The 14,901-nt window shown below is 47.0% G+C and overlaps 1 protein-coding gene across 1 annotated transcript in view; it reads left to right on the top strand.

The window, feature by feature from the left end:
• The first annotated feature begins 1,498 nt into the window (after window positions 1–1,498).
• Window positions 1,499–14,901, top strand: part of LOC132391725 (beta-centractin-like) — a 43,915-nt gene continuing 30,512 nt past the window's right edge. Inside the window, exon 1 of the mRNA XM_059965287.1 lies at window positions 1,499–1,723. Coding sequence (XP_059821270.1) covers window positions 1,514–1,723 — 210 coding nt within the window. The 5' untranslated portion in view covers window positions 1,499–1,513. The remainder of the gene's footprint in view (window positions 1,724–14,901) is intronic.

The following is a 14,901-nucleotide window of genomic DNA, read 5'->3' as shown; positions in this document are numbered from 1 at the left end:
TGACCAATCACGAAACAGTATCTTTTCAGTCCTGTTCGTCTAATGATCAATCTATCTGTCAATCATTGAAGAGGCTGACTGCGCATCCTGTCAATTATTGGTCAACTTTTTACAGCGTTATGCAGAAATCTCTTTGATTATTGGTGACTGCTTCTGCCAATCATACGATGAACTTCATAAACACAAGTCATTGTGTGATGCTGGGAGTATCAATAAATGCACAAAATACTAGACTCGCTCAGCAAGTTAGGCAGTATCTTTCAGAGGGTACACTGTATGCTTCGAGTTGAGACCCTTCATAAGGACTGCTCTTCCATAGACGCGCAGTGCAATGCAGTGTTTACTAACTGGTGCATCACAGCCTGGTATGGAAACACCAATGCCCTTGAATGGAAAGTTTCTACAAAAATTAATGGATACATCCCAGTTCATCACGGGAAAAGCTCTGTCCACCGTTGAGCACATTTACAAGGAGCGCTGTTGTAGCACCACCTGTTTTGGGAACAGTTATTACCTCTGCCAATCTTTGAAGAGGGCCTTTGAACCAAAGGGGGTAACTTCACTTGCAAGAGAAAATTTCCAGATGTTGGAAATCGAAGTAACACACACAAAATGCTGGAAGAACTCAGCAGACCAGGCAGCATCTATGGAAAAGAGTAAACAGTCGATGTTTCGGGCCGAAAACTTTATCAGGACTCATTATTATTTATTTTTTGTATATGCAGTTTGTTGTATTTTGCATGCTGGTTGAATGCCCAAGTTGGTGCAGTCTTTCATTGATTCTATTATGGATTTATTGTGTATGTCTGCAAGAAAATGAATCTCAGGATTGTATATGGTGACATATAAGTTAAAAGGAAATTTACTAACAAAATTCCTATAAGTCACCATATGCAACATGAGATTCATGTTATGTACTATGATAATACATTTGCTTTGAACTTTGTGCTAGTTACCTCTTCCTTTTATCTTCGGAGGCTAACACTAAAGTCCATAGCGGGGGTATTCCCTTCTGTCGCCAGCGTGGGATGGTGAGTCTGTCAGGACCCTGGGGACTTGTGGAAACTGTGGTGATTTCTTTTGAACTTGCAGTCCTTTAACATCTTGGACTATTTTTACTGTACCCATAGCCTGTTTTTTTTTATCAATTAAGCTATTATTTGCACTGTTGTAACTATATGTTGTAATTATGTGGTTTTGTGCAGGTCTTGTAGCTTTAGTTTTTGGTCTTGTTTTTGTCTGGTGGATTTGGAGCTCCTTTCCAGAGAACGCGCTAGACGGTAGCACGATATTAATACGCAGCAGCCTCTCCGGACTCTGGATTGGGGATTGCCAAACGTTACGTGGAATTTTCTGGTGTAGTCTGTTTTGTCATATGCTTTTGTGATATCATTCTGGAGGAACGTTGTCTCATTTTTTAACTGCATTGCACTTGTGGTTTCTAAATGACAATAATCTGAATCTGAATAAAGTGAATGAATGAATGGTTATCTTTGCTGCCAATCCACGATGGATGGGCGAATCGGCTCTCGCTGGGCGGTGCAAAGGTTGGTCGACTGAACCTTGGCGCAGGCGTGGGTGCATCGGGCCCGGCAAGATTGCGCAGGCGCAGCTGGGTGAGGCCCGGCGGGGTTGCGCATGCGTGGACTGTGCGGCGGAGAGGAGCCGGTGTGTCATGGAGGCCTACGATGTTATCGCCAACCAGCCCGTGGTCATCGACAACGTGAGTAGCCCAGCCTGGCTCTCTCCGCCCAGCGCGCCCTGCCGTCCGCTGCCCTTTAAAGGGGTGGTGTTGACCACACCGGGATTAGTCTGGCCGATCTTTAGTCAAGCTTGTTGCAGCCGTTAAATCCCCGCCCATAGCACCTGAACCTCCTTCCCCCTCCTCACCCTCTCGCCGATGTGTCCCGGCCCCGAGAGCCGGGCGTGATGCCCAGCCCAGGAGGGAGGGCCGTCTCTCCAGCTGACGCTCCACTGAGGTCCTGCCAACCTGTCAGGTGGTTGGCAAATCTCCTCAGGGCGCTGCTTCGTGCAAGAGTGGGTGAGTCATTCTCCGCAGATGTCCCCTAATACAGTAATGCCAACATCACTATTGAAAGTGGACTCAACTTGACAGCTGCGGGTCTGATATTGGTACAGCACCTGAATTCCTTTCATTTTCAGGCTTTGAGTTCTGAACGGGATGTAAAAACTATAGAAATTAAATCTCACTGGTTAATCTTGCCTCTAAAAGTCTGGGGTTGTCATCAGAGATTTTTGGTTTGGTTAAGAATCTTGGCATTTGAGAACCTGTACATGGCTGCTCATATTAGCCGTGTGGAAATAAATATTTACGTCCTATTTTAACTGGAAGAAGTTAGAACAATTTTTAAATCTGAGCAGGAATGGTAAAGCAGTTGAGGGAGTGAAGCAATGCAGTGGAGAATAGAGACATTGTTAAAATAGATGATATATGGATTAAGTGGGATGGAGTGAAACCATGGGAGCAGGTGGTGGATGGTCTTATGAGCAGCTGGTGCATATCACAAAGTCCTGGTTATGTGACCACTGACACCAGGCAGACAATCTTGGAAGAGTATTGATAATGACTGGGGTCGCTTGTCTTGTAAAGAGACTGTCCAGAAGCAGGCAATGGCAAACTACTTCTGTAGAATTGCCAAGAACAGTCATGGTCATTGATCATGATTGCCTGTGTCATATGATACAGCACATAATGATGATGCATTGAAAGGATGGCTTTAGGTCGAAGGAAGGTAATAACTCCAAACACTGCCATTGGTCAGCAAACAAAAATCTGCTGGAGGAGAAGCATCTGTGGTGGGTGTGTGTGTGGAAGGAATTATTCATGTGATATGGTGGCCTAGCGGTTTGCGCAAAACTTTACAGTGACAGAGATCGTCCACTGGAGTTCAATCACTGCTGTCACCTGTGAGGCGTGTGTACGTTCTTTATATGACTACGTGGGTTTCCTCCAGCTGCTCAGGTTTCCTCCCACAGTCCAACAATGTATGGTTAAGGTTAGAGATTTATAGGCATGTCAGGTTGGCGCCAGAAATGTGCCGACACTTGTTGGATGCCCCCAGCATAATTCTCTGTTGGCGCATTTCACTATGATTTGATGTACTGTATATGTGACATATAAAGCTGATCTTTAAACCCTGTGTTAGCAATAAGTAGCAAAGGCTAGTGTACAGATGAAGGATGTCAATCTGGATGAAAATGTAGCTGAGTGATGATATGAAGATTGATGTGGGCAGTGTAGAAAACTGATAAGGTATACAGCGGGGTTTACTGTAGATCAATTGCAGATACAGGTTGAGACGTGCACTTAGTTTAACTGAGTGTGTTGTACTTTAAGAAGCTTGTTATTAATAGTGTTTAGAGTCAGTTTACATTTGATCTCCTGTCTTTGGACTCCAATTCCATAGCTCCCTGAAAGTGGCTGCACAGGTTGATTGGTGGGTCTATCTGTTATGTGCTGTGTCATACGATGTGGGCGATCATGGTCTTTCCCTTCTCTGTGGATTGTCACTTTGTCGTGGTGGAGAAGCTTGTGTGGTCCTGAGAGCAATGCCGTCTGGAGCTATGTTCCTGGTAGGGTCACCCATGGCGATAAGGTTGAGAGTGAGGTCCCTGACAAAGAACAATCCAACCAAGACCTCAGTGGTCGAAGTTACTTCAACTGAATGGCTGTGAAGACGGATGAAGGCTGCAACAAATCCATCAGCTCCAATCGTCGTGGTTTCCATGCCATTGGAATCAGTTGGTTGATTTGTGAAGTATCGTGTACTTCTTGGAGTGCAAGATCAAGTATACGTTAAACAAATACACGCACAGGCGTCTTCGCTCTGTGGAAACGGAACAAATACCATCATCTTCGACCTCAAGGGATAGCCACGACAACATGGTTTTTCTATGACCATGATTGTACTTGGCAAATTTTTCTGCAGAAGTGGTTTGCTGTTGCCTTCTGAGCAGTGTCTTTATAAGATTGGTGACCCTAGCTGTTATCAGTACTCTTCAGAGATTGTCTGTCTGGTGTCAGTGGTTGCATAATCATGACTTGTTATACGTACGACCATCCACCACCTGCTCCCTGGCTTCCCATGACCCTAAACGGGGGGCTAAGGAGGTGCTGCACCTTGCCCAAGGGTGACCTGCAGGCTAGTGGAGGGAAGGAATGTCTTGAATCTTCTTTGGTAGAGATGTATCTCCACCCCAAAAGGGTGATAAAGAAAGCATATGACATATTTTGATTAGTTGGCAAATAATTTTGCAGCTTTATAAAACTCTTCTTGGGCCACATCTGGAATTTTACATTCATTTGTTGTAGGAATGATGTCAAGTCTTTGGAGAGGGTGCTGCCTGAATTATCAGGCATCTGCTGTAGGGAGAGTTTGGGGAAAAACTAGGCTTATTTTCCCTAGGGTGGCAGAGGCTGAGAGGAGATATGATAGAAGTCTGTAGGATTATGAGAGGCATAGAGCAGACAGGCAGTATGAACCCAATATTGAAATTTCTAATAGCAGAGGACATGCATTTAAGTTGAGAAGCAATAAGTTCAAAGGAAATGTCCCTGGCAAGTTTTTTTTTATTACATAGAGTAGTGGGTTCATGGTAAGTGCTGCCTGGAATAAGTTGTGGAGGCAAATATAATAGAGACATTCAAAAAGCTCTTGGGCATATGGATGTGCTGGATAATGTAAGGATATTGCATTGTGTAGGAATATTGGTTCAGTTAGGCATTTGATTGCTGTTGTCTTCCTGTCAGCTTGAACCAATCTGGCCATTTCCTTCTGATCTTTCTCAAGGTGTGTTTGCACACAGAGTTGCCATACCATTCTCTGTAAATTCTAGAGACTGTTGTACATGAAAATTCCAGGAGATCAGCAGTTTCCAAGATATTCAAACCACCTCGTCTGGCACCAACAATGATTTTGTGGTGAAAGTTGCTTTGAACTCATTTCTGGTGTTTGATCTAAACAGCAACTGAATCCCCTCCTACTTTCAAATCTCTTACTATCTTTCCTTTCAGTTAGTCCTGACGAAGGGTCTCGGCCCGAAACATCGACAGTTCTTCTCCCTATCGATGCTGCCCGGCCTCCTGCATTCCACCAGCATTTTGTGTGTGTTGCTTGAATTTCCAGCATCTGCAGATTTCCTTGTGTTAACTGAACCTTCTCCTTTACTTTATTGTCACCAAACAATTGATACTAGAGCGTACAATCCTCACAGCGATATTTGATTCTGTGCTTCGCGCTCCCTGAAGTACAAATCGAAGTAAATATAATAAAAAATTATATTATAAATCATAATTAGAAAATAGAAAAGGGAAAGTAAGGTAGTGCAGGTCAGGTCTGGATATTTGGAAGATACGGCCTAGATCCGGGTCAGGATCCGTTCAGCAGTCTTGTCACAGTTGGAAAGAAGCTGTTCCCAAATCTGGGTGTGTGAATCTTCATGCTCCTGAACCTTCTCCCGGAGGGAAGACGGACAAAAGGTGTGTTGGCTGGGTGGGTCGTGTCCTTGATTATCCTGACAGCACTGTGTTTGCCATGTTTGCATTCTTTTATGCGTTGAGTTGCTGCCACATGATTGGCCGATCAGATATTTGCATTAATAAGCAGCAATAATACAATATTGGGTATTGTACCTACTAAAGTGGCTACTGAATATATGTAGCAGACAGATACCCAAATCACTATAAGCTTGGAATATCGTCAGGAGTCACAGGAAATCAACTAAATACAGACTTCCAGCAGATTGTGCAGAGAAATGAAACAAGTGAAAGAATCACCCTCAAGGTTCTTGAGCGGTGGAGCAGGTTCAAGGGGATAATATACTTGATATTGTAGCGGTGTGCTACACACAGCACTGCAATAACGACACGGAGTCGGTGAGCTGCAGTTACAAAAGAGGTTTATTCAAACTTCACGGCCTCGCTTTAAAGCCTTCCTGATCCCGCCCTCCCCGGGCAGGAATGCTGTAGGGGGCACGTATTCACAGTCCCGTCCCGCGCGCGGGCTTTTCCCCTTGCTGGTGAAGCAGGCTTGGCACCCTCTTAGGGATTGGCCTCAATGCCGGCGCGCACCACTTTGTGAGCCGGTTTGAGTGCGCTGGGAAGTGGATCACCACATAACCCCCCCCCCCCACCCAGAACTGGCAATACACCCCCCTGTGTCCACAGTCTGGGTTGGACTCCGTTTGGGAGGTCTGCCTCTGCGCCGCGGTGCCTGAATCTCGACCGGCTGCAACAAGTCCACATGAGCCGGTTTGAGTCGGTTCACCTTGAAAACCTCCTCTTTCCCCCCAATGTCCAGCACAAATGTGTACCCGTTGCTTATCACCGTAAACGGCCCCTCGTAGGGCTGCTGTAGCAGCGTCCAATGTCCGCCCCATCAGACAAAAACGAACTTGCAGTTTTGCAGGTCTTTGGGTACACAGGTCGGGTTCTGCACATGGTGTGAAGCGGGTATGGGGGCCAGGTTACCGAGTCCCTCGCGTAGTCTGCCCAGGACTGCTGCGGGTTCTTCCTCTTGCCCCCTTGGGGCTGGTATGAACTCTCCTGGGATGACCAGGGGTGCGCCGTGCACCAACTCGGCCGACGAGGTGTGCAGATCCTCTTTGGGTGCCGTGCAGATTCCGAGCAGGACCCAGGGAAGCTCGTCCATCAAGTTAGCTCCTCGCAGGCGGGCCATGAGAGCTGACTTTAGGTGACGGTGGAAACGCTCCACTAGTCCGTTCGACTGTGGGTGGTAGGCAGTTGTGTGGTGCAGCTGTGTCCCCAAAAGGCTGGCCAAAGCTGACCACAGGCTGGAGGTGAACTGGGCGCCTCTGTCGGAGGTCATGTGGGCCGGTACAGCAAAGCGAGATACCCAGGTGGCAATCATTGCCCGGGCGCAAGATTCGGTGGTGGTGTCGGTGACCGGGACCGCTTCTGGCCATCTTGTGAACCGGTTCACGATAGTCAGGAGGTGCCGCACTCCTCGCGACACTGGCAGGGGGCCCACGATATTCACATGAATGTGGTCGAAACGCTGGCTGGCGAGGTGGAACTGCTGCAGCAGGGCTTTGGTGTGCTGCTGCACCTTGGCTGTTTGGCAGTGCATGCACATTTTGGCCCATTCACTGACCTGCTTGCAGAGTCCGTGCCAAATGAACCTGCTGGCTACCATCTGGACGGTTGTCCTGATGGAGGGGTGCGCTAAGTTGTGAATGGAGTTGAAAACGCGCCGCTGCCAGGCTGCCGGAACGACGGGGCGGGGTTGGCCGGTGGTGACATCACAGAGTAGGGTCCTCTCACCTGGTCCTATGGGGAGGTCCTGGAGCTGCAAACCGGAGACTGCAGTCCTGTAACTAGGGATCTCCTTGTCTGCCTGCTGCGCCTCCGCCAGTGCTTCATAGTCTACCCCCTGGGACAGGGCTTGGATGTTAGGGCGGTAGAGGGCGTCCGCCACGACATTGTCCTTTCCGGAGACATGCCGGACATCCGTCATGTATTTGGAGATGTAGGACAGATGTCGCTGCTGGCGGGATGACCAGGGGTCGGATGCTTTCGTGAACGCAAAGGTAAGCGGTTTTTGGTCCGTGAACGCAGTGAAGGGCCTACCTTCTAAGAAGTACCTGAAATGCCGGATTGCCAGTTCCCAGTCGAAAGCACTGTATTTGAGCTCAGGTGGTCGTAGGTGTTTGCTGAAAAACGCCAGGGGATGAGTTGTTCCAGCACTCCACCAACTGCCGTGTTGGATGTGTCCACTGTGAGGACGGTAGGGACGTCCATTCTGGGGTGCACTAGCATCATGGTGTTTGCCAAGGCTTCTTTGGTTTTAATGAAAGTGGCAGCGGACTCCTCGTCCCAGGTAATGTCCGTGCCCTTACCCGACATCAGGGCGAACGGGGGCACATGATTCGGGCAGCTGAAGGGAGGAAGTAGTGGCAGAAATTCACCATACCCATGAATTCCTGAAGGCCTTTGATTGTGTTCGGTCGGGGGAAATGGCGGACCGCGTCTACCTTGGTGGGCAGAGGGGTTGCCCCATCTTTAGTAATCCTGTGGCCCAGGAAGTCGATGGTGTCAAGCCCGAATTGGCATTTGGCCGGGTTGATTGTCAAGCCATATTCACTCAGTCGGGCGTAGAGTTGAAGGAGGTGGGACAGATGCTCCTGACGACTGCTGCTGGCTAGGAGGATGTCGTCCAAATAGATGAAAGCGAAGTCCAGGTCGCGTCCCACTGTGTCCATTAACTGCTGAAACGTCTGTGCGGCATTCTTTAGGCCGAACGGCATGTGGAGGAACTCGAAAAGGCCGAACGGGGTGATGAGTGCAGTTTTGGGGATGTCGTCTGGGTGCATTGGGATTTGATGGTATCCTCAGACAAGGTCTACCTTGGAGCAGATCCGTGCGCCTTGCAGGTTTGCTGCAAAGTCCCCTGAACGTGCGGCACAGAGTAGAGGTCCAGTGTTGTAGCCTCGTTCAGCCTGCAATAGTCGCCGCAAGGTCTCCAGCCCCCTGTTGCTTTGGGCACCATGTGCAGGGGGGAGGCCCAGGGCTGTCGGACCTCCGTATGATCCCCAATTCCTCCATCCTCTTGAACTCCTCCTTTGCCAGCTGGAGCTTGTCCAGGGGAAGCCTTCGAGCACGGGCATGGAGGGGTGGTCCTTGTGTCGGGATGTGGTGCTGTACACCATGTCTGGGCATGGCTGCCATGAACTGTGGTGCCAGAACTGATGGGAAATCCACCAGGACTTTGGTGAAGTCAATGTCGGACAGCGTGATGGAGTCTAGGTTTAGGGCCGGCAACTGGGCTTCACCCAGGGAGAATGTTTGAAAGGTCTCAGCGTGGACCAGTCTCTTCCTGGGCAGGTCGACCAGTAGGCTGTGAGCTCGCAAAATATCCGCTCCCAGGAACGGTTGGGCTACGGCGGCCAGCGTGAAGTCCCACGTGAACCGGCTGGAGCTGAACTGTAGCCGCACCGTACGGGTGCTGTAGGTCCTTACTGTCCTGCCGTTCGTGGCCCTCATGGTGGGACCCGGTTCTCTATTGCGGGTGTCGTTACTCGTCGGAGGTAAGACGCTGATCTCGGCTCTGGTGTTGACCAAAAAGCGGCGTCCCGACTGCTCCTCCCAGACATACAGGATGCTATCCCGATTGCCAGCCACCGTAGCCATTAGCGGCGGCTGGCCCTGGCGTTTCCTGGGAATTTGCATGGCGGGCTTCTGCGCCCCACCACTGGTGGTAGAAGCACCATTGTTCGTTGGTCTCCTCACCCCTGCATCTAGGATTAGCGGGCTCTGTGGCAGGGCCTGGTCTGGTTTGCTGCTGGGAGCGTGGCCTGGTGATCTGTGCGACGGATGCCCCACTCTCCTTCTTGGCTTTCCACAGCACGTCCGCCCGGGCCGCCACCTTCTGGGGGTCACTGAAATCTACGTCAGACAGCAGCAGGCGTATGTCCTCGGGCAGCTGCTCCAGGAATGCCTGCTGAAGCATGAGGCAGGGCTTGTGACCTCCGGCCAGGGACAACATCTCGTTCATCAAAGCCGACTGTGGCCTGTCCTGTAAACCACCCAGGTGCAGTAAGCGGGCAGCTCGCTCGCGCCATGAGAGTCCGAAAGTCCTTATGAGCAAGGCTTTAAATTCTGTGTATTTGCTGTCCGCTGGGGGTGATTGTATGAACTCCTCAACCTGGGTGGCTGTCTCCTGGTTGAGGGAGCTCACCACGTAGTAGTAACGTGTGGCATCTGAGGTTATCTGCCGAATGTGGAGCTGGGCTTCTGCTTGCTGGAACCATAGGTGAGTTTGCAGCGTCCAGAAGCTTGGCAGTTTTAATGAAACTGCATGAACAGATACGGCGTCGTTCATCTCCGGTCCAAATATCGTTTGGGCTGTTGGGGTCACCAATTGTAGTGGTGTGCTACACGCAGCGCAGCAATAACGACACGGAGTCGGTGAACTGCAGTTACAAAAGAGGTTTATTCAAACTTCGCTGCCTCGCTTTAAAGCCTTCCTGATCCCACCCTCCCCGGGCGGGAATGCTGTAGGGGGCGCATATTCACAGTCCCGTCCCGCGCACGGGCTTTTCCCCTTGCTGGTGAGGCAGGCTTGGCGCCCTCTTTGGGACCGGCCTCAATGCCGGTGCGCGCCGCTTTGTGAGCCGGTTCGAGTGCGCTGGGAAGTGGGTCGCCACAGTATAATCATTCTTCTCATGTTTTCTCTCAAAGTCTAAAGCAAGATCATAAGGCATCAATAAAACAAATAAAATAAATCAGTAAGAACTTCACTGTTAGCTATTTTTAAAAATGGAGAAAATTAGGATCTCATCTCTCACATAGATTGATAAAGGGAGAGATATTTGTTACTGTACACAGATTGGTGAGGGGAGGGATGTTATTAGTGTAAATAGATTGAAGGGAGGGATGGTTATTAGTGTAAACAGATCGGTGTGGGGAGGGATGGTTATTAGTGTAAATAGATTAGTGAGGGTTGTTAGTAGTGTAAAACGCTGAAAGGGAGACACATCTTGAAATCTTGTCAGGAAAAATTTCCTGACCAAAATACTTCTAGTCAATGTTTGAGCTAGATTAAGCTCACAACGGTGTTGAGCTACTTGGATTTGATTTTCATTTGGTGAGCATCTGGGTAACAGTGATCACAACAGACCAGATTTTCAGTTTGAAAGTTAACTGTGAGCTGATATTCAGCCCTTACTCTTCAGCTAAATGTTGCCATTGTACATAGCACTGCATCACTTGAACTCTGAGGGCGAACAGTTTATTTACCTTAATACAGGGTCACTGAGTGTAAATTGAAATGTCTTTCTACTTGTGAGCATCTATCTCATGATAATGATTGTTCCTATGTAACAAAAATACAGAATGTACGATGTTCATTGGATTGTTCTTCCCACTATTCCCTTAGCCTGACAAAGTTTATGGATGGGAATAGCTCTAAACTGCAGACACAATGGAATTTTTGATTGAGAAGTATCACAAAAATCAATGCCAACATCAGACTATATTCTGCTGTGCAGTGCCTTGTCCTGCAGAGGGACCAGTTGGATGTGGAATGAAGGGGGAAAAGAGGAAACAGATGTAGAGGGGAAAACTTAATATTTCTGGTGGGATGAACGTTTATCTGAAATGTTATTTTCCACTCTAGATACTGTGTGACCTCCTGAATACCTCAAATATTTGCTGTTTTGCTTCACATTTCTACAATCAGTAGGTTTTGCTCCATGTTAATTCCTGATCAGCTGAGATCTAAAATACTTAATAATCTCCTCAAATGTATTACAACATTTAAATCAACAAATATTTTAATTTGTTATTTTTCTTTTTTAAAAAACGCAGCAAAATCCTCAACTTGTTGCTTCTGCCCGGATCCATTAAGTTCTCTTTAAAATAATTCGTCAGGACACTTAGTTGATTCGGGTGATGTCAAGAATTTAACTTTCATGGTGGTGTGGTAATTAAGTTGTCCAGCAAGTTGCCAGCATCCTGTTCCAAGGATGAGTTTGAATCCTGTTACAGCAGCTGTGTAATTTAAATTCAAGAAATAATTAAAGCAGGATTCCAAAATTAGTTTCAGAAACACTTGCTAAAACTTCTGATTGTTCTAGAAACCAATCCAGTCCACATGTACTTTGGGGAGAAAATTGGCAATCCTTGCCCAGTCTGGTTGATATGCAACTCATAACTGTCTTAACAGAGGGACAATTAGAAATGGGCAATAAATACCTGCACAACTCACACCCCTAGAATGAAAAATCAAAACTTGAAAACTGTCCTGCAGTAGGAGACTGAGAGTATTTGTTGAAGATGCATTGGGTTTAGTGACAATTGATTTTAATATTTCCACACAGCCCAGCACACCCCAACATTAGAAGGAAAATTTGTTGTCACTTCCTCTCATGACTTTTGATAAATAACACAGTGTGAACTATAACCTTGTAAGAATTTATATCTTCGGGGCAGGGAAAAAAAGAATTGGCACAAATAAGGACCTACTATTATGCTTTTTCATGTCTCTGTTATTTGATTTTATAATGTGAAATATGCAATAAATATTTGCTTTTGCACACAATGCTGCTCACGACCAATATGAGAGTGTCATTTTTTGTGACATTGAAGGATGGACGTTGGTCAGGGCATGTTGGGTAACTTACCTGTAGCTCTTAGAAATGGTGTTATCCACTGCAAGGGCTCAGAATTTTATTTTATCTCTGTCATATGTAAGGAATTTTTTCTTGTGCCAGTGCAATACATAAGTTAATACGGGTTACAATGATTCAGCCCAATACATCACCGGTAAAAAGCTCTTCCAACCATTGAGCACATCTAAGTGAAACACTGTCACAAGAAAGCAGCATCCATCATCAGAGATCACCACCACCCAGGCCATGCCCTTTTCTTACTGCTGCTGGCAGGTGGAAGGTACAAGAACCTCAGGATTTGAACTACCAGGTTCAAGAACAGTTACTCCTCCACAACCATCAGGCTTGTGAATGATGGGAATAACTACACTCACTTGCCAGTCCATGTTCCCGTAACAAATCATCTCACTTTCAAGACTCTTTATCTCATTATCTCATGTTCTTGGTATTTATTACTATTTATTTAATTTGCATTTGCACAGTGTTGTTTTCTGCACTCTAGTTTATCATTCATTGTCAAACGAGAAAATCTGCAGATGCTGGAAATCTAAGCAACACACAAAATGCTGGAGGAATTCAGCAAGCCAGGTAGCATCAATGGAAAAGAGTACGTCAACATTTTGGGTCAAGACATTTCAGCAGGTCTGGAGAAAAAAGACAAGGAATTCAGTTGAAAGGTGGGAGGAGGAGAGGGAGAAACGCAAGGTGGTAGGTAAAACCGAAGGGAGAAGGATGAAGTAAAGAGGTGGGAAGTTGATTGTTGAAAGAGATACAGGGCTGGAGAAGGGGGAATCTAATAGGAAAGGACAGAAGCCCTTGGCACTTGCATGGGTCCCAGCTATGCCTCACTTTTAGTCGGCTACATGTTCCAAGCCTACACTAGTGGCTGTCTCCCACTTTTCTTACACTACATCGATGACTGAATTGGTGCTGTTTCCTGCAGCCATGTAGAACTCATCGACTTCATCCACTTTGACTTCAACTTCCACCCTGGCCTCAAATTCACCTCCCTCCCCTTTCTTGATCTCTCTCTCTATCTCTGAAGACAGCTTATCTACTGATGTCTATTCTAAAGAAGCGGACGCTCATAGCTACCTGGACTATATGTCTTTCCACCCTGTTACTTGTAAAAAAAACCATCCCTTCTCTATCAGCTCTAGGTATGAGGCTTTTCATTCCAGAACGAAGGACTTATCCTCCTCTTCCAAAGAAAGAGGCTTCCCGTCCTCCACCATCAACGCTACCCTTATTTGCATCTCTTCCATTTCATGCACATCTGCTCTCACCCAATCCTCCCAGTGATAGAGTTCCTTATTTCCTCACCCACCACCCCACCAGCCTCTGCATCCAGCATGTAATTATCAGGAACTTCCATCATCTCCTAATGGGATCCCACCACGAAGCATATATTTCTCTCTTCCCTTCTCCCCCCCCCCCCACCATTTTCTGCTTTCAGAAGGGGTTTCTCTCCCCGTTGATCTCCCTCCTGGCATTTATCCTTGCAAGCGGAACCTCCCCCCTACACCATCTCCCTCACTACCATTCAGGGCCCCAAGCAGTACTTCCAGGTGAGGCAACACTTCATTTGTGAGTCTGTTGGGGTCATGTACTGTGTCTGGTTGTCCTGGTGTGGCCTCCTGTATATTGGGGAGGCCCAATGTAGATTGGGAGACTGCTGCACTGAGCAGCTGCATTCTACTCTCGCGATGAGGCCTATTCATCATCTTTTTATCTCCAGCCTTGTAAAAGGGTATCGGCCTGAAATGCCGAATGTACTCTATTCCTTAGATGCTGCCTAGCTTGCTGAGTTCCTCTAACATTTTGTGTGGGTTCTTTCATTGATCCTTTTATAGTTACTATTCTATAGATTTGCAGAGTATGCTAACAGGAAAATTGGGTTGTATATGGTGACATATATGTACTTTCATAATCAAATTTACTTTGAACTTTGAAGAAATATTAAATAAATCGCAAAAAGCAAAATGCTGAGGTGGTTTTCATGATAAGTTGAGAAATCTGATGATGGAGGGGAAGAAGCTGATCCTAAAACATTGTGTGGATGTCTTCAGGCTTCTGTACCAACTCCCTGATGGTAGTAATGAAAAGAGGACATGGCCTCTATGGTGGGAGTCCAAAATGATGGATATAATGATGTTGGGTATGCTTTGGTTTAACATCCCATCTGAAAGTGAAGTGGGTGTCCAAATTTTTTCTTTGACTTTCTGCAGTGGGATTCAAACTCAAGTACATCTGCTTCCTAAGCATTATTGCTGCCCATGGACCTACAGATGAGATGCTCTCAGAATCTGGAGAGTCTGTTCACTTGGAATTAAAGTGGCAAAAAAGATGCAGCTATTATTTCAGACTTCATAAATAATAGCACAGATGAAAACAAGATAAATAAAATCCTTACAATTATGTAACACATTGTAAGGATTCACTGCTAATGTAATGACTTCTCTGTAATGATTACTGCTGAGGTAACGGTTTCTCTGTAGCAGCAATGTTTGGGTTATGGCTGGAGATAACAGGGCTGTAGTATGCATGTTCGCCAATCAGAGATGGTTGCTCTGTCTTGTGAATCTGGAAGGAGGTTTTTTGCAGTCTTTGTCGAGGAGAGATGAAGAGGGAAGACGCGTGTGGAGGAGAGAGCTGGTAGACCACCGGATGGAGTGGACTGGGATCTGAGGGTCCGAAGGTCAGCAATGCTCAGAGGAGATCAATGGTGGAAGAATGGCTGAGTGAGCTCCA

The sequence above is a fragment of the Hypanus sabinus genome, chromosome 1, assembly GCF_030144855.1.
Source record: "Hypanus sabinus isolate sHypSab1 chromosome 1, sHypSab1.hap1, whole genome shotgun sequence".
In the NCBI taxonomy this organism is placed as follows: Eukaryota; Metazoa; Chordata; class Chondrichthyes; order Myliobatiformes; family Dasyatidae; genus Hypanus; species Hypanus sabinus.
This window is presented reverse-complemented; position numbering and strand designations above follow the sequence as displayed.